Genomic DNA, 24,608 nt, shown 5'->3' on the forward strand with positions numbered 1-24,608 from the left:
CCGGCCTTTTTGGTCTCTATTTTCAACTCTTGATAAGTTCTTCACATCCTTCGATTACGGCGTCAAAATAAGCGTTATTTCCATTCGGGTGAGCTAAACCACTGATAACAACATGATCTAACGATACTTCGAAAGATCCAGGGCGGAGCCAACCATAATGGATGAATCAGTGGATCCTGTGGAGCTTCTTCTACGATTGCTGATACGGCACAAGCCTCATCTCAAACCATATGCCTACAGACAAGATAGTTGGCAAAGGGTGCTCGATGAGTACAACAGGCAGACTGGGTCAAGATATAGACAATCAAGAACGTTAAAAACCAAGTTCCGTCGACTGAAGGACCTCTTCAGCGCAGATCGAGCCCAATTTTCTCCTTCTCAGCTCAAGTTGATGGGTGCGCTCCTGGACGAAGCACCAGAGCATCCAAAACAGAGAACTAAGTTCGGTAATGAATCATCCTCATCTTCTTCTTCTTCTTCTTCTTCCTTTATTAAAAGTCATCCGGGTCCTGATCCGTTTCAACAGTTATCCATTGAACGTCCGAATAACCACAGCTCCGACGATGAGCATTCAGGCTCACAACCGCTGCCCCTGGATTCAATCACGATTGGAATTCCGCCTACTCTTCACACTATTCCCATGATTCTGTCTAAAGATAGCGACGCTGGGAAAGCTATCAAGAGTCCTAAAATAAACAAGGGTACAAACAGGTTCAGTGAGACGGCTCTCCCTCCACAAATGGCCAGTGAGCAATCGTGGTCAGACTCTAATATGGAGTTAGAAATATGTCTAGATTATCTCCACAACGAGCTTGAAATGATTAAGAAAAGGCAGGAAGATTTTGAGTGCAAAGTTCTAAACAAGCTCAATATAATTGAGGCCCTTCTTTCACAGATGCAGCCACCTAACCAAGGGGATGAATTATAAATACGTCTACTCGATATGCTTAGTCCTTGTCCAATTGTATCTATTTATACAAACACTACGTAATATACACAAATTATACATGAAAGGCGCTCTTCATATTTGGCTTCTTGCCTCCACTAGTCTATCCCAACCAGGAGAGTCATCCCACCTGCCTTTGCCTTTACTCATTAGTGTTTTGATAGTGGATCTACACTTGTATTTCCAATCTTTGCAAACCAGACTGCCCGGCCCATATTTACCTTCCATTTCTCCAAGAGATTCATACGCAGCCACCAAATCTTCACAAGCATCTACTGTATTATTCCAAACCTTTTCTTCAATTTCCAAATCAGGATTATGAGAAACAGCCCTATAAGCCTTCTCGTGGCATTCTAGGGCGGCCCATGGTCTCTTCCTCCAGAGTTCTACTCTTGCAACCAATCGCCAACATCTTGCACTTGTGGTAATTACTTGGGGTAAAGTATTACAGATAAATTCAGAACAACTCTTTTGAAAATAGGATAATTTTTCTGGATCCTCCGGATACTCGCTAGTTACTAATAATTCCACTAATTTTTCAATAATCGGTAAGTCGATAGAACCTTCACCGGATTTATCTCTCCTGATACTGACTAATTGTTTACATGCTGTTAAGACATCTTCCCATTCGTTTAACTTAACGGCAACAAGCATATAATTCTCCCAAATTTTCCAGTTCTTTTGAGCATCACAAGAAATGGCCCTTTTCAAACAACTATAAGCTTCTTTCAATTTATCCATTCTCGTATATGCAGCGCTTAAATTTGACCACGAAAGAGCATGATAAGGGTCTAATGAAACACATCTGGTGAACGCCTCCGCAGCTATTTGCATTTTGCCACATTGAAGACCAACGCAACCGTAAAAATACCACGTTTCAAAGCTTAAGGGGTATTGCCTTAATGAGTCATTTAAATGCTTCAAAGTAGCAGAGTAATTTGGTTGTATTCCAGATTTAGGAGGAGGACTAAAGTAATATTTTGCAAGGGAATTTTTTGCATTGACGTATTTTCCAAGTTCCCAACTCTTCTCCCATAGGGATGGATCCTGTTTTATGTCACCCAAAATGGAGTAGGCCCTGGCATCCGAGTCGTTTTCACTTATTCTTTGTAGAAGGATTTCCTCTGCCTTTTTTTCATCTCCAACAGCGGCATAGCATAATGCAGTCTCACATGCCATGCCTAGTCTTTCATAAATTTCCACAGCAGATTTCAAAATACCTAGCGACATATATTTTTCAGCTAAAGTGGCATCCAGCTGCCATCTAGGGATGAACGGTAACTGGTGGATATATGACAGCCTGCTAGCAACATTAATTTCGTTTGAACTTGGAATCAATTTACTTTTAATCTTTAAATCCAATTCCTCTACCAGGGACTGCATTTGTAAAAGTCCTCTTTCAATAGTTTTAGCCTTTGTCGTCTCAATAATTGACCTTTCCCATAATGACCGGGCGAAAATAGACCAATTTTTTTCACCATTTTGATACAGTATTCTAGAAAGCAAAGCGGTAAGTTCTTCTTCCACAAGCGGATCCTTGGCTGGAGTTGTGTTCTTTATGGTGTAAAGACGTAATAGTAACTGGATATTGTCATAATCAGATAAAGTAGGTTGATCATTAGGGTTTAAATCGAGTAACGACTTAGGGATATTTTCTTGGCGTAGTGCCAATGGCAATAATTTGTCTTCTTCGTAACCTGAACTTAGATCTAGTTTCTGTTTTTTACCATAAATTTGTTCGTCTAAAGGTTCATCAGCGATAGATTCAAAATGAGGTTTTTCTAATAATAAATCAGACTCTAAAGAAAATGTTTCTGGTGTGGCAGAATTTGTTTTCAAAGCAAAATTTTGAAATGTGAAGGATTTGGCAAGAATGATCAAACCTGCATGAGCCTTTTGCTGATATTTGGTTCTAGTAGCTCGTGCACCTGTCATTACAAATTCAAAATTTGTTATCTTTTTCGCTTTGGTCAAGGATGGCAGACACAAATGTTCTGTGTTGATGGCCAGTGAACATTTGACGTTTTCCAGATAGTACATTGCATATAGTTCTCTTTTGAAATCTTCATGAACGCTCTCTGGTAAGTCCTTGATCACCGCAATTGCAAGGTCACCAGATTGATATATTGCAGATGCAACACTAGCTTGGAATCCGGAAGGTTCTGGAATCAATGACAATTGTGTCAAAAGAGCTCTTGCCCACCACCAATAAGTTACGGCCAATAAACCAGGGGTAGACTCACCAGAGATGACAGGTAACGGAACTTCTTGATCCGGAGAAACAGTAAACAAGCTTTTTTGGCCAGTTATCTTTTCAAGCAACAATAGTGACAAAACCAAATACAGGGGATCATCCATGAATTCGTAAGCAGGCTGGCCCATAATAGCCAATGAGTGCGCAAGGGCCTTATTAACTGCTCTTATTTCAATTCCGGTTTTGCTAAACAAACTCGAGACTGCCTTCAACCTAGCTGCTGGACCAGTGTAGTTATTCTGAATAAAGGTCTGTAGGAAGGCAATAGCCAAAAAAAGCATCTCATTCTCTTGACTCACTTTGAAAACTTCAACATTAAGGAAGTCATTCAAAGCAGCAATGACACTGGATGTAGAGATTCCTCCCGAAATATTAATCTTACCCTCGAATTGGTTCACAAATTGCTGTACTAGCTGATATGATTCACCTCTGATGATATGTTCAGCCTTTCCAACGTTTGTCTGGTCGAAAGGACCCGTCCTCAGCGATTCTACTTCTGCCGTCAGCAATATTTTTGCATGCAATAAGGTGTCCATAATTTTGTAACCCCTAGTAAACTTTTTGCCTGGTTTATTAGCTTCTTCTAGGCAGTTCTTCTAACCTCGATGAGCATCCATTCCAATTTTCATCTTTTTTTTTCATAATGCGATGTTACTTAACCAAGAATCGTCATATACGAAACGCGTTAGGAAACGCGTTTTTTTCCTTTATAACAAGCAATATTATATCAACTAATGGTAGAAGTAGTGTGGCAAAAATAGAGAGTGAGTACCTAGAACAGGCTAGTTTAATCATATACACCAATGGCAAGTATGTCTAAATGCTAGGAATGGGAGGCTTTCATTTTTCTGCTTTTTTTTCCCTTTTCTATCGGCGAATGTTCATATTACTAACAAAATGTGGAACTCCAATATAGCTTATCAACCATATAACGAATATTCATCAGTAACGGGAGGTGGTTTTGAGAACTCCGAGTCCCGCCCAGGTAGTGGAGAGTCTGAAACTAACGCTAGAGTTAACACATTGACGCCTGTAACGATCAAACAAATTCTAGAGTCCAAACAAGATATTCAAGACGGCCCCTTTGTTTCGCATAACCAGGAACTTCATCACGTTTGCTTTGTAGGTGTGGTGAGAAACATTACTGATCATACTGCGAATATTTTTTTAACTATTGAGGATGGGACTGGTCAAATAGAAGTGAGAAAATGGAGCGAAGATGCTAACGATTTGGCTGCTGGTAACGACGACTCTTCTGGTAAAGGTTATGGTTCGCAAGTCGCTCAACAATTTGAAATTGGTGGTTACGTGAAAGTTTTCGGTGCTTTAAAAGAGTTTGGTGGTAAGAAAAATATACAGTATGCCGTGATTAAGCCCATAGATTCATTTAATGAAGTGTTGACGCACCACTTAGAAGTCATTAAGTGTCATTCCATAGCCAGTGGAATGATGAAACAACCTTTGGACAGTGCATCCAACAACAATGGACAATCATTATTTGTCAAGGACGATAATGATACATCTTCTGGCTCTAGTCCGTTACAAAGAATTCTAGAATTTTGCAAGAAGCAATGTGATGGTAAAGACGCGAATTCATTCGCTGTTCCAATTCCATTGATCTCGCAATCCTTGAATTTGGATGAAACTACTGTCAGAAACTGTTGTACGACCTTGACTGATCAAGGTTTCATCTACCCAACGTTTGATGACAATAACTTTTTCGCCTTATGAAAATATATAGATTGTTTTATAGCATTTCTTACTATCTATTTGTGTATTCTATCCTACCAGGTAAGAACCCAAAATTTGTCGGTAATATAGAGGGGCAAACGGGACACTCTAAAACAATATAAGATGCATGAATATTAAGTTAGTTTTGCACAAATATGCTGTATAAAGGCAACTAGAGTAGTGATTTATTTTTGTCCGTATGAATAAAGAACAAATCCATCTTTATCTCTGACTTCAATGGGAACATTTACACGCAAGACGGGCTTCAATAATAATTCCCAGTCGTATCTTGTTCTAGGTGTACATAGTGAAAAGTGTCTCAACATTCTTATTTTAACAGCTTTAAATTTTGACAAATTCCTCAGGAAACACCAGAGATTAATATTTGGAATATCTTTAAAATTTTCTGGATCTTGGAAATCATTGAAAAAGTTCTCTAGTGTCATATTTTGCAAGAATTCCTCCACGTCTAAATCTCTATATTCGATTGTTCGGTTCTTCAATTTGATCAGACTATCCCTTAGGCAACGCCTTACGGAGTTGTTCCAATAGTAAGTGTGATGAATATCTGATTCGGGACCCATTACAGTACTCAAATTAGGAACTGCATTTGCACTTGGTATGTTATCCCTTAGGGGATTACTTTCATAGCCAATTAGTGTTTCTTGATCATTCTCGTCGCTAACATCCTCGTCTGTCTCATCAATACTAGTAATTGTCCTTGCTAAATGTTCCCAGAAAGATAGAGGAGATAAAGGATATACATTGGTGAAGGGGATATTGATTACGTTAATAGAAATATTTTTACTTGGGAGTCTTTCCCAAAGTAAGCGGTAATAATGATAAAAAGAATGAAATTCAGGGATCCTTTGTCGTTGAAAAGTTTGTAACTGTGCCGCGGTTAAGATGGCAGGCTTTTTGTTATTATTTGGTGATGGGTTATTTGAAACATCATTCCCGGTGGTTCTGGAAATATAGTTCAGATTCAAAGACAGTACAACCGAAGATGTCGGTGGAGGCGTTATTATTTTCGAATCTGATGGCGCTTCAAATAACGTTTCTGTCATGGAGTTGCAGTCATCAAAATCATCATCTGTGTCCAGGTTCCGTTGCTGGAAATAATACGGTTCGCTGACAACCTGTTCGTCAGTAAAACATTCACTATTACAATCAATCGTTAAATTGGATAGTGATGGGAAACAGCTGCATAATAATAAATCAAATTTACTGTTGATCTTCAACAAGGATAGATGTTTGACCATTTTAAAGTAAGAGTGGAACAAACGTAATATGCCATTCCCAGGGACGACATCACATGAATTTAAAGTCAGTGCCGTGATAGGAGATTGCAAACTGTATAGCTCAGTATTTTCATTCTTTAGAAATAACGGTAAGAATTCCATTGGAGTATCTAGCGATTCGGTATCTATCGTTACATTTTCCAGTTTAAGTTCACTAATTATACCAAAACAGCAGAATAAACTTGGCCTTAGTATGAGCTTTTGGTGATGGCGTTGACGATTGGAGTTCCGTTGTCTTTTATTATTGGCCTTGATTTCTAGAATTTTCAATCTTGGCAAAGAATAGTACTTGGATTCGTATTCCTTGACAAATTTTTTGGATAGTTGGAAGGTCCTCAAATCCTCGTTTGTGATGGATTGCTGACCCTTGATTATTTTCTTGAAAAAATCTCTAGAACCATCATTGAATACAGAGTACCACAGAGGGATTTTAAAATTCGGTTCCACTTCACTCAGAATCACCTTGCTCAGGTTCGGTAGATAGTCTATAATGTCAAGCATTAGCTCAATGTAAGTATAATGGAAGTAATTACTTTCAAATTTATCGAGCAGTTTGATTCGTTCTGAAGTTATCGTGGGAGTTTCATCGTTTAATCTGATGTTCTTCACTTTTGCTACGTCTTTATCGTACGAATCAAGTTTATAAGATCCAGCAATAATAGAATCTTGGCCACTTTTATTATAGAACTTACTGTATTTCAATAACGAGTCCTGGGACTGAGGATTTTTGAACTCGATGGATCTTACAAGGAACCTTGCATTTTGCGATCTAGATTGCGTATTAAGATCACCACTGTGTGCGACAATGTTCGATGTATGGAATTCGGAGTGTATTAACGCATTGAACTTCAACAACGAAAGTTTTGAGTCCAGGATAACGTTTTGAAAAAGGAATTCATTCGTGATCAAATTATAGAACCTCGAATTGACTAGGCATAGCGTTACTAGTGTGTTGAAATCCAAAGTTCGCAATATCAACAGTAGAACTTTTGTTGGCAAACACATGAGGGACGATTTATCGTTCAAGAGCGCTGATCTTGATCTGATAACATTGCTCGTGCTGAGTAGAGGGCTCTTGGCATCAGGATTGCTTTCTTCCTCTTCCTCTTCCTCCTTAGCAGCACCGGAAACCAGTGAGAAGTATTTCGATCTACCCAACAATTGCAACCGCTTCATAATTCGGTTGGTTTAAGTGTTCGAAATAGTTCGAGTTCAATTCATATCTAGCAGTGGCTCATCTTTATGTACTCTAGTCCTAAATCTTCAGCTGCTAATCGAAAAAAACTATGTGATGTGCGGGTTTTTGGCAGCTATCATGACTCAGTCTCTGGAAAAACGTGCTATTTAACGATTATATATCTATTTACACATGCCTGTGCATGAGCTATTCATTCCTTCTGGGAAGGATGGGGGAGCTGCGATGCGTTTCCTGAATTGTTCTTGGCATATTTTCCCAGGACGTCCTTTAGCGAATCTGGGATGTCTTCAAACTCCAGGTCACCCACATCTTGACTAACTTGTTCTCCGTTGGCTTTCATTAACTGTTCCACGGTAACATGATGATCGTGGAATATTTTCAGATGATCTGCGATTAAATGTCTCACTTTGCAGTGCGGACAAGAAATTAAGACGGTGCCCTTCTCATACGCTTGCTTGGACATTGTGTGTGAAGATCGCGTGTTACATTTCTTGCACGTGAAAGCTATCATCATCTTGGGTTTATCGACTTTAAAAGACCCCAGGTGAACCTTCTTGTCGTCCTTTTTTACTTCATTATATGCGATGATGTTGGTATGCAATGCTGCCCTGGGTAGAGTACGGCAAACGTTGTAGCTTACACGAGGCTCTAAACTTCCGACCACACACCTAGTAATTGGGATACTTCTGCGCAGTAGTGTTCTAGTCCTCGAAATCATGTTCATTATCTTGATCTCCTATTTTGTCCGGTGTTGCTTTTAGTATCGCTGATCCCTTGGGCCCAACATAACGCTCTTCTTTTCACCTTTTCTCACATAATTTGATATCACGCGAAAATGCAAGAAAAAAAAAATTACAATTTTAAAGTGCAGAGGGAACCAGATATATCAGCAGACATAGAGCACGTAGAGCGTTACTGTTTTCAATCAGTGTTCCCATTGTGCATACGATAGATGTCTCAACCCCAAATGTCCCCTGAAAAAGAGCAAGAATTGGCCTCCAAGATATTGCATAGAGCTGAATTGGCTCAGATGACGCGTCAATTAAAGCTTGGTTTAAGTAATGTCCCATCAACAAAACGAAAAGAGGATTCTAAAACAAAGAAAAGAAGCGGAGAAGACACTGAAGATGTTGGCGAGGATCACAAGTCTCTTTTGGAGGCCATATCTCCTGCGAAAAAGCCCCTCCACGATGATACAAATAAAATGACCGTTTTATCGCCTGTAAAATTTGTAGAGAAGCCAAATACTCCCCCATGTTCACGCCAACGAATAGTTGAAGACCGGCCGCAGCAACTTAAGCCTAGAAAGGAGGATACTCCGTCCACTCCAAGGGCTTCTGCTACACCTATAATCTTACCACATGCCCCATCACATTACCAGCGTCCCCACGATAAAAATTTTATGACGCCAAAACGTAATAATAACAATAGCAGTAACCATAGTAATAATAATCATAATAATAGTAACAGTAATATCAATAATAATAATAATAATAGTATGAAGAAAAAGGCAGCAGCCTCTAAGGACGCTCCACAAGACAGCGATAACACCGCGGGCGCTGATCTCTTAATGTATTTGGCCACAAGCCCATATAATAAGTCATCCCATCATGGTACACCAATGAACGTAAGGATTCCCACTACCCCACGCTCTTATCATTACGCGTCACAATTCAGTTTGAACGGTAATACAGCAAGCACATCAAACGATGCAGTAAGGTTCTCTCATATCAAACCTTCAGCGTCTTCCCCACAGTCCACTTTCAAATCGAATCTTTTGCCAAATTTTCCGGATGAATCTCTCATGGATTCTCCATCACTATACCTGAGTAATAACAGCGGTAGTGTCCAGGCGACATTATCGCCACAGCAGAGAAGGAAGCCGACTACGAACTCTTTGCACCCACCTAGCAATGTACCTACCACACCTTCAAGAGAGCTGAACGGTACCAATTTCAACTTACTCAGGACGCCGAACTTCAACATGGGAGACTATCTGCATAACCTTTTCAGCCCTTCACCAAGGGTTACCACCCAGCAGGGAACTTCAAACACATCAGCATCAATTCCTTCCGTTCCAGCAATAGTGCCCGCATCATCTTCCCACACATCTGCAATAACAACGGCTGCTATATCAAGCCACACTACAAATAATTTTCTAGATATGAACGCAGGCGGAATCCCCCTCATTGTAGGACCGGGTACTGATCGTATGGGCGAAGGAGAGTCCATTGATGACAAACTCACTGATTGACCGTTGGCGGCCCTACCGGTTAATTGTTTGACACTTTAAAAGGGACTAGTCAAAGGGTCAAAAAAATGACAAACTTTGAGAATATAAAATAAGTAACATATTAGTAAGTAAATGACATTCTTTTTTAGGAAAATTCGGAGATGGATTATCATTATATAAGCTTATGTATCGTAATATACAGGGCCGAAATTTCTTCTAGTTTTAGTTTTTCTGGTGGCTTTTATGTTTATGACTGTGCTTCTTCTTGTGTTTGCTTTTAGAATCTTTTTCTACAGGTATTAGTATGGTATCCTCATCCTTCTCACCTGCTTCTGATCCGACTGGAGCTAAACCCTTTTCGCTTTTAAAAGTTTTCTTCCTCCACTCTCTTAATCTTCTTGCCTTCATCACTTTCCTCTTATCCTTCGCTCTTAGTTCCTTGGCACGATAAGGTGCGAACTTCTTCAAACCAATGAATTCATTTAAATCTGTGTCGTCGGCGGCAAAGATCTCTCTTGCAGTCAAACCAAAACTCTCAGGAGAAACTTCACGGTAACGGAACTTGAAATCTTGCTCCTCTTTCGTACGAGTTCTACTCTTTCTTTCTTCTTCTTCTTTTTCAACCTCCTCTATTAGCGCTAGCTTGTTCTGTTCTAAAGCATTTTCTACTAATTCATTAACCTTTCTCTTTTCCCTCTTCTTTTGTAGTTTTTCTTCTTTTTTGCTTTTCTTTCTCTTAGGACCTTCTTCTTCGTCTTCTTCTTTTTGTTCTTTTTGCACCTCATCTTCTTCCCCTTCGACATCGCCATTGCCATCTCCATCGGCATAGAAGTCACCCATTATTTCGTCGTCCTCGTTCCAGGTGGGCTTCCCCTCCTGTTGATAAAATTCTTCATTAAATAGTTCAGCCACTACATTATCCCATTCTTCTTCTTTGAAATCATTTTTCATTAGGGTGTCAGTAATTTTTTTCACCATATCGGCATTAATTTCAGCACCGTATTCCTTGGTTAATTGCTCTAAAATATCAGTCAATTTATTCAATTTTTTAGTCTTCTTCTTTTGAACAGCCGTCTCTTTTTCTACTTTGACTTGTTCTTTGATTTTTCTTTCTTCTTCTCTTTTTCTTCTACGTGAAGAGTTATCAGATCTTCTTAAAGTGGCTTGGCTACGTGCGTATGATACAATTTCAGCTGCGTTTGGATCTTCGTATCTAAAATTATAGGCATTTTCGAATTTTTCCGCAGCATCTTCAAATTCTTCATCGTCTTCTTCATTATTATTAAGGTCCAGAGAAATCACCTTGTCCCCCTTCTTAGGAATCCAGGCCTGTTGATTCACAAACTCTTCCAGAAAATCTTCTTCATTTACAGTAGGATCAGGTAAACTCTTTCCTTCTTTCTTAGTAGAAGGTTCCTTTTTCTTCAAAAATCCATCATCATCTTCATCTCCACTGACCTCTTCATTGTCTTCATCGTTAAAGGCATTCTTAATTTCATTCAAAAGCTGGGTTTTCTCTTCGCGTTGTTGCGAGACGAAAGATTGTTTCCCATCAACAGTCGCATGTTCGTTTTCTTCGTCATCTTCCTTTAAGGCATTACCAGAAAGTATGTTCATACGGTGATAATCCTTTAAATAAATAGGCTTATGCTTACCCTCGTGGTTTGCAACGTTAGCGGCAGCAGATTCAGGATCTTCGAAGAATTTAACTTTAGGATCCAACAGTTTATCAGTTTTATTATTTTTAATCGCATCTAGCACTTGATTAATACCGTTTTCCACTTCATCAGTAATTAGCTCACCATAGTCGTCTTCCTCCTCTTCTTCCTCATCATCCTCTTCCTCATCTTCACTAGGAATGTACGGTTTCCTTGGTTCGATTGAAGGCTTAACTGTAGTGAAAGGGTTTTCAGAAGTTTTCTCGGTAGCAGAATCCGTAGCAGCTACACCTGCTTCTTTTTTCGCTTCTTCTCTGGCTCTTTTAGCAGCAGACTTTTTTCTTGGCATTGGAATTAGGATTTTGCTCACTGAAGTGGAAAACTAACTACTAGCATTTTATTAGAAGAAATGGCTATGTTGTTCAGCAGATGAGATGAGATTGAAATATTTGAAAAATTTTATCTGATGACTTTCCGGGTAACAATTACTCTAAGATGAACTTTCAGAGAATAATGACGGTATTCTATTCTACTGTTAGCTCTATATAAATAATAACAACATGCGAGGCAATTTATTACAAGCCACGTAGGCCTAATTAAAATTATAAACTAACACAAAAGTAATAATAATATTTCAGATTAAAGGAAGAACAGGAAATAGAAAAGAAAGAAGAAAATTAGGAGCATAAAATAAAAAGTAAGAAATCGAAGGGATGATGATAAAAAGAAGTGTATGATAACATCAATGGTAATTTGAATATTTTATTTCAAAAAAAATTTCTTTTCCTAGAGAAATAAAAAACAGCAGATCGATAGTGAAATAAATCGTAGTATCTGTCCATCAAAGTTTCCGGGCGGAAAGTTAACAAACTAATCGAAAAATTCCTATTCAGTAACTTCCTTAGGTTTAATTTTATCCGCAAATTCACCCAGGATTTGTAACTCAAAATCATTAAAATCAAACAAATTTGGTAATTTGATTGGGTCGGTGTAACCTCTTGGCAAGAAAGTGCCGTCCTTCCTTAATTCATCGAAGAATTGATGGGCAAGGATCCTTCTTGGAGACAATCTTTGTTGTGGCTCATAGACCAGTATTTTCATTAAAAGATCGATACCGTCTGGACCAGAATGGCCAAAGTATTTCTCGAATCTCTGTTGCGAAGAGCCGGAAAATAGTGGTTTGGAGAACAGAGGGCCATCGTAGGCTGGATTTGAAAAGAAAATGAATCTTTTATCAGGAGGACCCAACAATTTAGCAATTTCCCTTAGCTGTAAAAGGGGCTCTTGACCTTGGAATATGGCTTTGCCAATAAGCATTTCGCCCATGACACATCCAAGCCCCCATATATCGATCTGAGTGGTATATTGGGTACAACCGATGATCAATTCAGGCGCTCTATAAAACCTTGAACAGATGTAACTAATTGAAGGTTGGTTATGTTCCAATTTTTTGGCAGAACCAAAATCGCAGATTTTCAAGACACCGGTTTCCGGGTCTACAAGGACATTGGAAGGTTTGATATCACGATGACAAACGCCAAGACCGTGTAAATAAAGCATCCCGCGGGCAATCTGATAAGTGTACAGTCTGATATGTTTTAATGGCATTTCTAGTTTGTTCGTCACATAGCGGTTAATCTCAATTTGTAGAGTTTCTGGTAAGCATTCCATGGCAAGGTGTTGATAAACTTTATTATCCTGCGGGGACAAATGGGTAAAGAAGTACTGCAATTTAACGATATTTGGATGGTCGGCAATCCTCAGGATCTGCAATTCCCTGGATTTATACTCGGTATGAGCAGGGACTTTTTTAATGGCAAAGGGACCCAGCCAGTTCTTTTTATCCTGGGTTAAATATGCTTGTACAACAGTCCCAAAGGCACCTCTACCGATTTTCCTGTACTCTTTCACCAGCATCCGCCTCGTGTTGTTGGATTTGTTCGAGGTTACATCGTCTGCAATGAATTCTGATCCTCTTTGCAGAGGAACACCATTCTGCTCTTCCGTAGACATACGTATTAGAATGTGATAGAGTGGGGGTTTCGGAAAATAAAAAGAAAATTGAAAGATGAAGCAAAGAACTCTGTAGTCTTGACCTTAACTCCTATCAATAAACACGTTACGGGCCTGCCCACACTACTAACACGACACAATGGCACTCACTTGCGAAATATATGTCGTTTTCCCTTGGAAGTTACGCCTGTCCTCTTTCGCATATGAAGGTCGCTTTTTTCAGTGTTGTTTGTGGGTTACTGAACTATCATTAAATACGAACTGGGTGGCAGCAAGAATGCTGTTTTTGAGAGGCACTAGAACTATGTAAGTTAACAAGATTTCTGCATAGTTTCCACGCATATGCATTAACAACAACGCTCGATTATGATAGAGCTATTACGGTTCAAGCATTCCATTACTGTGTTTTGGGCTAAAACACTTTTCTGTAGAAGCGGATAGTGTTTGTTTCGTACTTCGTGATTGTTTGGCGTAATAACGATGAATTGGGAAGGAGGAAAGATGAAATGAGAGTAAGTAAGGTGAAAGGCAGTGGTTTTTTTAAAAAGAAAGAGTGAGAGCCTAGCCTAATATAGTTGCGTGTGATGCTGTTACAACCTTTTTGGAGAGGCAGCCGATGGACACGGCTTGTCGGGCCCATCAGAAGATGGAATTCTACCGGCACGAATGGAGGAGCACCTTTTTCCTTTAAGGACATATCAAACCAAGAGGAGATCACGAATATTTCGTATCCTTCGTCTCCTAGCACCGTCTCGACGAAGGCAAATGGTAATAGTGAGGTTTACAAGCCCCAAGAAGAAGTTGTCAAGTACATTCTGCATGGCAAGTTTACTAAAAACAACACGCATTTGACATTTTCAAGCGTGATGGAGGACAAGAACTTCCACAAGAATAAGGGGCTTACGTATAATGATACGATGCTGTACTATTTGAACTTGCCTCAGAAGGTGAGAATCTCGCTATCTACAGGTTGTTTAGGGTTCAGGAAAGCTGCCAGAGGGGAATATGAAGCTGCATTTCAAACCAGTAGTAGGATGTTTGAATTAATTAAGGATAAGAACATGCTGAATAAAGACATAGAAGTGGTGATGGACGATTTTGGGAAGGGCCGTGCTGCTTTTATTTCCGCTCTTGTTGGCAAGGAAGGCGCCAATGTGGTGAAAAAGGTTGTGAAGATCAGCGATGCTACCAAATTGAAATTTGGTGGTGTGAGATCACCAAAGATGAGAAGACTATGAGCAGTACCCACTATGTATGAATTTATAAACTACGTAAAGAAAAAGAAATATATTCATGTAAATAATTCGATTTTCACTTTCAATTGTCGTCGTTAGAATTGGCCAGAATCCTCAAGATGGACAGAAACAAATTGACAATGTCTAGATAAAGCATCATGGCACACCTAACTTCCTCATCAGGGTACACTTTCCTGAAAATCAACTGCGTGTCGATAAAAAGGTACGCAGTGAACAAAATGGCACCTAGCCACCCGTAAAGCAGGTTAAACTTGGAAGAGTGGGTATTCCAGCCGAAAAGCAAGGCCGTGAGGCCCATCCCGATCATGATCCATAGGCCCCAGTTTAACCAGTAGTATATTGACGTCGCGGAGTTCAGCACGTTCTCGAACCTCTCTGACAGTGCGGTTAAGGAGACACCGACCACTACGATGGTGGTGATCAGCAGCGCTGAAAGTACTGTATCCTTATCATATGCCAGGGTGACCAGTGACAGACAGTATGCCTCGGAGAGTGTGAAAATGGAGAGCAGCGTCAACTTTTGTTTGTACGAGGACAAAACGTACCAAGGCAGGCGTCTTTGTGCTTGTGTCGATTCTTCGTTGTGGCCCGTGAGCAATGGCTCAGGAACACTGGCCTCATAGTCCTCAGGACGAGGACTTACTGCTAACCAAATGCACGATACGAGTGACACCACCATACAGATATAGAAGATGGCGATATGTGACATGATAAAATTCTGCAAAGAAGTGGAAACGCTTGCCCAGTAGCTGAACGACAAACTGGCTAGTAACTGACATGACAACAGAGAGTAAACCCTGTGCATAAACCGCTGGCGGATGATGGGTTCGCATGAGACGACCACTGTGGAATATTTAAAATCTTCTGGGATGAAAGCATTTCCGTCTTGGCTGTCCCTTGCAGGCTGGCCGTAAAGGTGTGAGCTCTGCTCTTCATAAGGAGGTGGAGGACCTGACATACTAATTTGGTTCTGTATCCTTTTATTTGCTATTGCTGTTGCTACTGGGATATTGTCAGGAGTAAGATGAGTGTTATAGCTGATCATTTTCTTTATCCCGGAAAGATCCTTATAATAACCTCAAAAGGGGAGCGGCCGGGTACCCTGGTTGCGTTGCCGCCCCAGCCCGCATAAGCCTACTATAAGAGTTTATAAATGAATTGTTCTGGGGACAATGCCGCAATCATGAACATTATCAACATCTTGCCGAATATTAGTAAGTTGGACTAACTTACAGGTAATACCGTAAGGGGAAAGGAAGAGAAAGAAAGAAAGAGAATATGGAATTGCCGGTGGCAGCCGCCCATCGGGACTCATGGCCGTTACGCGCCGCGGCCGAAACACGCCAAATGCTATGTGCATAACGGAAGTGCTAATATGTAACTGTCTAATTATATAACGCTTATATAAGTAGTGGCACTGGCACTTGCATCAGCACCTCGTATTACTATACACATCATTAAGTTCACATGTCACAAAGAAAACGATACTCATTGAACGTCGTCACGTCCCCGTCGATACCGTCGCCGACGCCCAGTGCACCGCTACGGACTAGTGAATCCAATTGGGAAGCTGCGTCGACAGCAGGTGTTGCATCTTCATTCCTCCCGAATTCTCATCACGGTGGTACGGTTTTGAATCCTGGGTTGGGCATAATGAGATCTCCCTCGCTGAACAAGTCTGGTGCGTTTGGCCGGTCCGGCAGCAGTGGTTCCAGTGCGGTGATAGAACCGTCCAACATAAAGTTGCTGCTAATTGGAGATGCAAATGTAGGAAAAACAGCTATGATTCTAAGCTATTGTCATGAATTGATGACACGAGCGGAAATGTCGCGGTCGGTGCGACTGAGGCACCAACAGCAACAGCAACATAGAGACTTGAGGTTGAAGAAAACTGTGGTGAATCATAGGTTAAGCATGAAAGAGAAAAGGAAACGGTACAGCTCTAACGATTTTGAAAAGGAGTTTAAAGATATTAGTCATTTTACAGACAAAACCAGCGATTTCGGAAACCCGAACATCAGTGATGATAACAGCCACGAAATGGTGGATCCCAATGAGATTGTCATTGAAACCAGAAGCACTATCGGGATAGACATCAAGACGAACTTGGTCAACATAGATAACCGGTTTTTTAATGTTATACTCTGGGACACTGCGGGGCAAGAACGGTATCAAAACGCAATCATTCCATCACTATATAAGAAGACAAATGCGGTGATATTGACTTACGATATAACAAACGCGAAGTCCTTTCAAAACTGCATGGAGCGGTGGGCAGTACAGGCCTTGGAGAACTTTTCTTCCCAGGATTTGTCCAAGGCAAGATTCTTTCTGGTAGGTAACAAGATCGACCTTTATAAGGAAAGGCAAGTAACTCATTATGACGTTATGCAGATGGTTCAGGAAATGCAGCTGAAACATGGTATCAAAATATCGGGAAACTTCGAAGTAAGTTGTAAATGGGTCAATGTGGTGGAAAGGACAATGAATATGGTAATATTAGACCTGGTTGAGAACGGATGTTTCGAAAACAATGATCCCTGTGTACCGATCACGGCATCTGACGAGTTCCAGGGACAGGAACAAGAATTCCATGATACAGTAGAAGAACCCTTTAATATTACTCGGCAACGTCAGCAACAATTTGAGAAAAATAACACGGTGGATATTACAAAACCTAACGACGACATTACGAATAACCAATCGATTTGTTGCGTTTAGTCTCCGACAAAGTATTCAACAAGTTTTGCAGGTTACCATTGCCAAATACACGAATGTTATTATATATATGAATATAGACGCATTATACAATTCTACAATCTATACCATTGTAAAACTAATTATTATCACTCACTATTGTTCTCATTTGTCAGTATATTTTTTAACGTTTTGGTCGAAATTAACTGAAAGTTTGGATCTGTCATGATTGCCATCGGTAGTTTTACACATTGAATTTTAAAAAAACACAATCTATTTATTTTGGTTCCAGCTATATTGATGATGATGAATGTACATATAAAATGGCAAAATTTAAATAAATAAATTATTTAAAATCAATTTTGTTTGAGTTAAACGATAATACTATAGTATAATGATAATATTAATAAAAATCTTAGCTTTTTATTTTTAACAACTCGTTTATTCGTCTTCTTCCAAAGTTTGAGCGGCAATACGATCCAAATCTCTTTGACCGTTTTCAGAGATTCTTCTACCACCCTTTGGAGAGATTTCGACAATACCAATTTTTTCCAAAGATTGCAAGACCTTTCTGTTGATAGAACCGGAAGCATCAATGTGCTTGTATGGTCTGACACCTCTGCTCTTGGCACCACCGTACAATTTGTTCAACTTACCAACACCAACTTGCTTTCTCATGTAAATGTGTCTAGCAACGGAGGCAGCACGCTTGTAGAACCAACCTTCAGCGTCCTGTGGTGGCATTTCATTACCAGAAGAGGTTTTGACAATGTCAACGTAACCTGGGACTTCTAATTTACCTTGTCTTTGCAAGAAAGAAGCGTAAGCGTTGATGAAATCTTGAGCTGCAACGTCTCTAATTAAAAAAGGCACAGTTGAAATGCTTTTGTTAGTAAAAAGTATTCTCATGAAAATTGAATATGGGATGCTCAGGGAAATAGTTTTTAAAGGACATCTTTTTGGTTGTAACAACACCGGCGTCTTGCATTGTTTGCCTAAAATAAAGTTATAAGGTCGCTAATTATTGTTTTGCGCTACCACGGTTACAGCTTCCTTTTCAAAATGTATACCTCAGTCTTGAGGATTTTCATTCTTTTAGAGAATATGCCACGTAATCAAAATACCTTCAATTATCTAAATCCAATAAATCAATAATTATCTCTTCATTTAGAAACTTCGTTTCATATGGTTGGATAGACCTATTTTTCTTCACAATTGAATCAGAGTAGCCCAACTACATTTCTTTCGATAAACACACAATAAATCTGGAACTTGGTTTGTCAGGTAATGTGGAAGTTCTATACTAATTGTCCTTTCTTACTCCTATATGTTATCATCTCATTGTTTTCCACCTAATATCCCATTCATCCTCTAAGGTAACACTCATTCAATGAGTAAAATTATACGTACCTAACGGAAACACCTGCCATCTTTATTATCTTTGGTTCTGTACGTTTCTTTTCAATATTCACAAAAATCCCACTTTAAAATTTCATTATTCCATTTTTAACGATTGTATCTTCATTAGTGTTCGCCTATTGAAACTGGCCCACCAACCGCGTTTACAGGTGGTTCCCAGAGAGCCATAAACTGGAGATCACATCACAGTGGAAAGACGACGATTAGCGGAACCCCGCCAAACGTAAGGATTTGTCCCTAGAGCTCCGTCCATATGGGCTCAACTGTGCCTAGTTGATTAGAGAGGATGGACGCAGACGCGGTTTTTACCCAAGCGCAAAAAAGCTGATGTCAGAAAGAAAAAAATCTACTAAACTATAAAATGGGTGTGGGTTTATAAAATGTCCGGATGTAAAGTAGTAGTGAGGTATGCGGAAAGCTTTGCGAAGTGTAAATGATAAAGTCTACGGGCTATGTATTAGGCCAAACAGTTGACTGGATACTGACTGATAGTTTTGAATTATGAAGTTATTACACACGCAAGTATATATTTTTAGTCAGCCATGTGGTGTGGAAAAATCCTATTTTCCAACCTGATATATACTGAAAGAAGGAAAAAGGAGAAAATAAAAGAGCCCGAGTTTTCAAAGCATGCCGGATTACACCTTGAAACCCTTAGATCTTCTTCTACCTCTAGCTCTTTCGAATTTTCTACCAGTAGATAAGATTCTTGGGGCTTTACCCTTGTGTGGACCCATACCGAAATGTCTAACAGCTTCTCTGGAGTTTCTTGGACCTCTCAAAATCAAAGTATTTTGACCCTTGGGAGCTCTGACAGCCAATTGATCCAAAGCGATGCATTCACCACCAGCTTTGACGATCTTGGCCCTGGCGCCAGCAGTAAATCGTAGAGCGGCCACAGTAGTCTTTGGGAAATCGAAGATTCTGGCGTCGTCGGTAACGGTACCAACAACGACAACCGTCTTGTTGGCTGCACCTGCCTGCTTCAAAGCTCTAGTAATTCTAGAAACGGAAACAGGTGGTCTGTTGATCTTAGACAAGAACAAAGCCTTCAAAACAACCCTGTTGAATGGAGCATCAGTACGACCTGCGATTAAGACAAGATAAACAAAAGTTTTTACGTTATGTTAGTAAGGGGATAAAGGATTTTTTATTGGCGCTCTCGAGATGCAGCTTTTAATTTCTTTCTATTCATAAAGGCAAAAAAAGTGCAAAACGAGAAAGTACCAATTTTTTCTTTCTTTGAAGAAAAAAGATTCTGCTCAGTTATCAGTTGGTCCGCACTTGAAGGTTGTACTGAACTACCTTTTAGTACTCGCAGAATTGCCAGAAAACTATCATTTTCTGGTTTAATAGAAATCTTTCAGACAAAGGAGGAAATTTTCACTCTTGCCCAAAAGATCCGTCGCACGCAACGATACTAAAGGGTGGAGCCTTTAGAAGATCGCCGGGACTAGAAGTTAATGATATCACAGAATCCTTTTATCCGGAAGAAAATTGAGAGGGAAATTTCAATACATACGAGCTAAGAAAGTGTAAAGCTTGACTAATAATTTTAGATAGACGTTATCGGATTTTGGAGCGGTTCTGTGACCAGATCTCTTGTGCTGCTTGGAAGTGTGATCAATACCCATTTTTGCGTTTTTGTCCTTTTTAATTGAACTTTTCCCTTCTATAATTCTTTTTAAGACAAATAGTTAACTTCGAAAGAAATTCAATTAGTTGTTAAATTGAAAGCAAGAAGTAGGAAAATTTTTCATTTTTTTTCTTCAGATTTTTACTTTGATTGTCGTGAAAAGTGCACTGCGGGTAACATTTCCGGTGCACTGAGCTCCTTTTAAAAGAAGCTCCTGCAAGAAAGAATATTGTGCGAAGTCTAGTGAGCCGTGGTTAATTCCACTGAGAAACCAGCTTGATTTATTGGGCATGAAATTTGAACTTCACCCTTTTCTTTTTTTGGGTAAGAATGATAATTGAAAGAATAGTGCATAATGCGGGCAAACATTATTCAATGTAAATAAGAAATTCTATCGTTCTGATAACATGGTTTCAATTTCACTCTCAGCTTTTTCGGCAGTGTGGCATGATCAGAACATAACCCATAATTGCAGGGAGAAGTTATTACTTAGAGCATTCCACTTCTCTCCGTAGTGGTACTTGGTAGGTGAAAAGAAACCGTATCCGCCGCTATGGTTTGTAGGCCACAGAAACCGGACGCGATACGTCTTGAACACTCTCCGAGGAAGCCGCCAAGCATTTACGGTTCAGGCGAGAATGCAGGGGTAATTGGTACTCATATAGTCTCTTACTACAGCTATTCCGCAAAAAAATATTGGATAACTTCGTCGAAATTAGCAGCGACGCCAAAAATTCGTCTATGTTTCCAATCGGCGCGTCACGAAAAACCCAGAATATACAACGAAATGACGCGAAAATGACAGTATTTATAACCATTAGCGGTCGCCAAATGGTGAAGGTCCTGACACGAAATGTATAGGAGTCAGTACATTGATATTGATCTCGTACTTCCGAATAGAGCACTGCAAGATCAGTGCGGTTGCAATTTGGCGTTTTCGACCACAGTCTTGTAGTGAAAGATGGTAATCCTCGTGAAAAATTAAATTCATAATATTTACATATATATGTATATATAAGGCGCTATATAAGGCCTTGGAAACCTTGTTATCACGTTTACCGCTTCTGTATTGGGTTGTTTCTCAATATAGAGAATTGTCCATAAAACACCAACTGCATTCCTTCTTTACCACTACCTTCGGCTGATTTTAGACCAACTTTTTACCTTCCTTTAACATTAATATCAAAAAACGATGAAATTCTCCACTGTCGCCACCTTCGCCACCGTCACTGCCCTTGTTTCTGCAGATTCTACCTCTGATGGTGTCACTTATGTTGATGTCACCACCACCCCACAAAGTACCACATCTATGATCTCCACCGTGAAAACCACCTCTACTCCATACACCACAAGTACCATTGCTACCCTATCCACTAAGCCTATCAGCAGCCAAGCTAATACCACCACTCAAGAAATCAGCACATACGTCGGCGCTGCCGTTAAAGGCTCCGTTGCCGGTATGGGTGCCGTTGTCGGTGCCGTTGCCCTTGCTTTATTATAAGTTTCAAGAACATGACTTAAAACTAAGAAGGATATCCTGTTCCACTCCAGAAGTGAAATTAAGCTTTATTCATTTCACATTTTTTTATCCACATGATATGTATTTTCTATTATTTACCAGATTTTGCTAGCCTCAAAGCAAGGAGCCCCTGGTCACACGTAATAGAGGGCATATGCTTCGTGCTTCTAAAGTTCCTTTTGATAAGGACGTAGAAGGCCCCCCACAAGATCATTGTATAAACTCATAACTACATACTAATTCAATAACGATATGTTTTATATATTTTCTCGTGGTTACCCCCAGTAAATTTTTCAGTCATCTCATCTCATCGCCTTAAAAAAAAGTTATAAAGAGGTTATACGTTATTTGATGGAAAGAAACACCTGCACCAGCAATCCAGAAGATTGTGCTGGTTCTTTTCACTAGCAGATCAGACTTCATTTACAAATATACAAACGAGGGCATAAAATATTAGGCTATGACAAGGCCTAAAGCACAATATTCACCTTCAAAAGGTAAAAGAAAAGAAAATAAACATACAAAACGGATGCGTAAATCATCCTTCACAAGAACGCAAAAAATGCTTGAAGTATTCAACGATAATCGCTCCCATTTCAACAAGTATGAGAGCCTCGCTATCGATGTTGATGACGATGGCACTTTTGGAAACTTTGTCCTGATGGAAAATGATAAGGGTGATGTTGACATACCTGTAATAGAGGAAAACACATCAAGCGATGATGAAAAAAGAATAGAATCTCGCAAAAGAGGACATTCTCTCGAAGATAATCATGATTTCATCGCTTTTTCTGACAGTTCTGAAGAAGAAAAAGAACAAATAAAGGAAGATGAGGATGAAAGGAGCAGTTTTCTGTTGGCGGATCAATATAAAACTTCCACGTTTAGTTCACAACATCCTCAAAATACTGACAGCGCTTGCAATACGGAGTATCCTTGGATAAGAAACCACTGTCATTCGAGACAAAGAAGAATAGCAGATTGGCTAACTTCAGAAATCAAGGACTTCGTTCATTATATCTCCCCAAGCAAGAGCGAAATCAAGTGCAGGAATCGAACTATTGATAAGCTGCGCCAGGCAGTTAAGGAGCTATGGTCGGATGCAGATTTACACGTGTTTGGCTCTTTTGCTACCGATTTATATTTGCCAGGTTCTGACATCGATTGTGTCATAAACAGTAGAAATCGTGATAAAGAGGACAGAAATTACATTTACGAATTGGCAAGATATTTGAAAAACAAAGGACTAGCTATAAGAATGGAGGTTATTGTGAAAACGCGAGTGCCTATCATCAAGTTCATAGAGCCTCAATCGCAGTTACACATTGATGTTTCATTTGAAAGAACAAATGGGCTAGAGGCTGCAAAGCTCATCAGGGAATGGCTAAGAGATTCCCCAGGATTGCGTGAACTAGTACTTATTATAAAACAATTTTTGCATTCAAGACGATTGAACAATGTGCACACAGGTGGATTGGGAGGCTTCACAGTCATCTGTCTGGTTTATTCCTTTCTGAATATGCATCCACGAATAAAATCAAACGATATCGATGCACCCGATAACCTGGGTGTCCTGCTGATTGACTTCTTCGAGCTTTATGGAAAAAATTTTGGTTACGATGATGTTGCTATAAGCATATCTGATGGATACCCCTCTTATATTCCTAAATCGTGTTGGAAAACTCTAGAACCTTCAAGAAATAAATTTTCGCTAGCTATTCAAGATCCCGGTGATCCTAATAATAATATAAGTAGAGGCTCCTTTAATATGAAGGATATAAAAAAGGCCTTTGCTGGTGCCTTCGAGTTGTTGGTCAATAAATGCTGGGAATTGGATTCTGCTACATTCAAAGACCGTGTTGGAAAAAGCATATTGGGAAACGTGATCAAATACCGTGGGCAAAAGAGAAATTTCAAAGATGAAAGAGATTTAGTAGAGAATAAAGCCATCATTGAAAACGAGCGCTACCATAAGAGGCGTACAAGAATAATTCAAGAAGACTTATTTATAAACGACATCGATGAATTGCCAGTAGAAGAAATCTACAAACTTGACGAACCTCTAAAGAAGAAAAGAAAAGTAACGAAGGACAAGAGAGAAGGAAGGATCAAAAAAAGCGCCATTCCATCTCCACCCCCGGATATAGCAGTGAGCAAACGCAAAATACAAGGCAAAGTGAAGGAAGTTGATCATGGCTCTCCTCCACATCAAAAGAATCTCAGCATAGATGACTTAATGGGTCTTTCTGAGAATGATCAAGAATCAGATCAAGATCAAAAAGAAAAAGACACTCCACCGGGACAAGATGAGGAACCACCACTGGAGACGAAGACGGTAGATGCTCAAACAAGAAGAGATTACTGGCTTTCTAAAGGCCAAGCTCTTTAGGACAACATGTAGATCCTTGTATACTATTTACTATATATACAAGAATACCACACCAATGCCAAACTGAAACAATATAAGCGAAGAATACCAGACGCGTGGGTAGTTTCCTTTTCCGGAAATATGGAGCCACCAAAAAAGGAAAGTTTCCTGATATGGAAATTTTCTCGAGCCGGTAAGATGACGAAATTTTTCATCTCTGGCATGATAGAGACATAGTATGAAACGTGCAGGTGAGTCTGATTCGAGACACATAATTTGAGAGAACCTTCTGGCCTGAGCCTTGTACATGTATTAGCGTTGGAGTCTGTTTTCTTCTGCTTCTAATAAGATCAAAACCTTAAGTCCTTTTACCTCGATC

The 24,608-nt window shown here is 39.7% G+C and overlaps 14 protein-coding genes across 14 annotated transcripts; 7 read left to right on the plus strand and 7 right to left on the minus strand.

Annotated features, from left to right (window-relative positions):
• Positions 1 to 157: 157 nt before the first annotated feature.
• DAL82 (Dal82p) lies at positions 158 to 928 on the plus strand (the record flags this gene model as incomplete). The annotated part of the gene is made up of 1 exon (XM_033912762.1): positions 158 to 928. The coding sequence occupies one exon, from the start codon at positions 158 to 160 to the stop codon at positions 926 to 928; it is 771 nt and encodes a 256-aa protein (XP_033768653.1).
• Positions 929 to 1,021: 93 nt separating this feature from the next.
• EMW1 (tetratricopeptide repeat-containing protein EMW1) lies at positions 1,022 to 3,736 on the minus strand (the record flags this gene model as incomplete). Its single annotated transcript, XM_033912763.1, has 1 exon — positions 1,022 to 3,736. The coding sequence occupies one exon, from the start codon at positions 3,734 to 3,736 to the stop codon at positions 1,022 to 1,024; it is 2,715 nt and encodes a 904-aa protein (XP_033768654.1).
• A 267-nt stretch (positions 3,737 to 4,003) lies between these two features.
• RFA2 (Rfa2p) lies at positions 4,004 to 4,931 on the plus strand (the record flags this gene model as incomplete). Its single annotated transcript, XM_033912764.1, has 2 exons — positions 4,004 to 4,010; positions 4,117 to 4,931. The coding sequence occupies 2 exons, from the start codon at positions 4,004 to 4,006 to the stop codon at positions 4,929 to 4,931; spliced, it is 822 nt and encodes a 273-aa protein (XP_033768655.1).
• Positions 4,932 to 5,116: 185 nt separating this feature from the next.
• SKP2 (putative SCF ubiquitin ligase complex subunit SKP2) lies at positions 5,117 to 7,408 on the minus strand (the record flags this gene model as incomplete). The annotated part of the gene is made up of 1 exon (XM_033912765.1): positions 5,117 to 7,408. One exon carries the CDS (start codon positions 7,406 to 7,408, stop codon positions 5,117 to 5,119), a length of 2,292 nt encoding a protein of 763 aa, XP_033768656.1.
• A 212-nt stretch (positions 7,409 to 7,620) lies between these two features.
• On the minus strand, positions 7,621 to 8,154 carry ZIM17 (Zim17p; the record flags this gene model as incomplete). The annotated part of the gene is made up of 1 exon (XM_033912766.1): positions 7,621 to 8,154. The coding sequence occupies one exon, from the start codon at positions 8,152 to 8,154 to the stop codon at positions 7,621 to 7,623; it is 534 nt and encodes a 177-aa protein (XP_033768657.1).
• A 228-nt stretch (positions 8,155 to 8,382) lies between these two features.
• Positions 8,383 to 9,684, plus strand: STB1 (Stb1p; the record flags this gene model as incomplete). Its single annotated transcript, XM_033912767.1, has 1 exon — positions 8,383 to 9,684. One exon carries the CDS (start codon positions 8,383 to 8,385, stop codon positions 9,682 to 9,684), a length of 1,302 nt encoding a protein of 433 aa, XP_033768658.1.
• Positions 9,685 to 9,885: 201 nt separating this feature from the next.
• Positions 9,886 to 11,670, minus strand: KRI1 (Kri1p; the record flags this gene model as incomplete). The annotated part of the gene is made up of 1 exon (XM_033912768.1): positions 9,886 to 11,670. The coding sequence occupies one exon, from the start codon at positions 11,668 to 11,670 to the stop codon at positions 9,886 to 9,888; it is 1,785 nt and encodes a 594-aa protein (XP_033768659.1).
• A 536-nt stretch (positions 11,671 to 12,206) lies between these two features.
• MCK1 (serine/threonine/tyrosine protein kinase MCK1) lies at positions 12,207 to 13,334 on the minus strand (the record flags this gene model as incomplete). The annotated part of the gene is made up of 1 exon (XM_033912769.1): positions 12,207 to 13,334. One exon carries the CDS (start codon positions 13,332 to 13,334, stop codon positions 12,207 to 12,209), a length of 1,128 nt encoding a protein of 375 aa, XP_033768660.1.
• Positions 13,335 to 13,918: 584 nt separating this feature from the next.
• On the plus strand, positions 13,919 to 14,572 carry MRPS18 (mitochondrial 37S ribosomal protein uS11m; the record flags this gene model as incomplete). Its single annotated transcript, XM_033912770.1, has 1 exon — positions 13,919 to 14,572. One exon carries the CDS (start codon positions 13,919 to 13,921, stop codon positions 14,570 to 14,572), a length of 654 nt encoding a protein of 217 aa, XP_033768661.1.
• Positions 14,573 to 14,651: 79 nt separating this feature from the next.
• On the minus strand, positions 14,652 to 15,548 carry BXI1 (Bxi1p; the record flags this gene model as incomplete). The annotated part of the gene is made up of 1 exon (XM_033912771.1): positions 14,652 to 15,548. One exon carries the CDS (start codon positions 15,546 to 15,548, stop codon positions 14,652 to 14,654), a length of 897 nt encoding a protein of 298 aa, XP_033768662.1.
• A 509-nt stretch (positions 15,549 to 16,057) lies between these two features.
• On the plus strand, positions 16,058 to 17,311 carry YPT11 (Rab family GTPase YPT11; the record flags this gene model as incomplete). Its single annotated transcript, XM_033912772.1, has 1 exon — positions 16,058 to 17,311. One exon carries the CDS (start codon positions 16,058 to 16,060, stop codon positions 17,309 to 17,311), a length of 1,254 nt encoding a protein of 417 aa, XP_033768663.1.
• A 2,033-nt stretch (positions 17,312 to 19,344) lies between these two features.
• Positions 19,345 to 20,340, minus strand: RPL18B (60S ribosomal protein eL18; the record flags this gene model as incomplete). Its single annotated transcript, XM_033912773.1, has 2 exons — positions 19,345 to 19,793; positions 20,229 to 20,340. The coding sequence occupies 2 exons, from the start codon at positions 20,338 to 20,340 to the stop codon at positions 19,345 to 19,347; spliced, it is 561 nt and encodes a 186-aa protein (XP_033768664.1).
• A 1,194-nt stretch (positions 20,341 to 21,534) lies between these two features.
• TOS6 (Tos6p) lies at positions 21,535 to 21,843 on the plus strand (the record flags this gene model as incomplete). Its single annotated transcript, XM_033912774.1, has 1 exon — positions 21,535 to 21,843. One exon carries the CDS (start codon positions 21,535 to 21,537, stop codon positions 21,841 to 21,843), a length of 309 nt encoding a protein of 102 aa, XP_033768665.1.
• Positions 21,844 to 22,321: 478 nt separating this feature from the next.
• Positions 22,322 to 24,250, plus strand: TRF5 (non-canonical poly(A) polymerase TRF5; the record flags this gene model as incomplete). The annotated part of the gene is made up of 1 exon (XM_033912775.1): positions 22,322 to 24,250. One exon carries the CDS (start codon positions 22,322 to 22,324, stop codon positions 24,248 to 24,250), a length of 1,929 nt encoding a protein of 642 aa, XP_033768666.1.
• Between the last annotated feature and the right edge of the window lie 358 nt (positions 24,251 to 24,608).

This window comes from Saccharomyces paradoxus, chromosome XIV (genome assembly GCF_002079055.1).
Source record: "Saccharomyces paradoxus chromosome XIV, complete sequence".
Taxonomy (NCBI): domain Eukaryota; kingdom Fungi; phylum Ascomycota; class Saccharomycetes; order Saccharomycetales; family Saccharomycetaceae; genus Saccharomyces; species Saccharomyces paradoxus.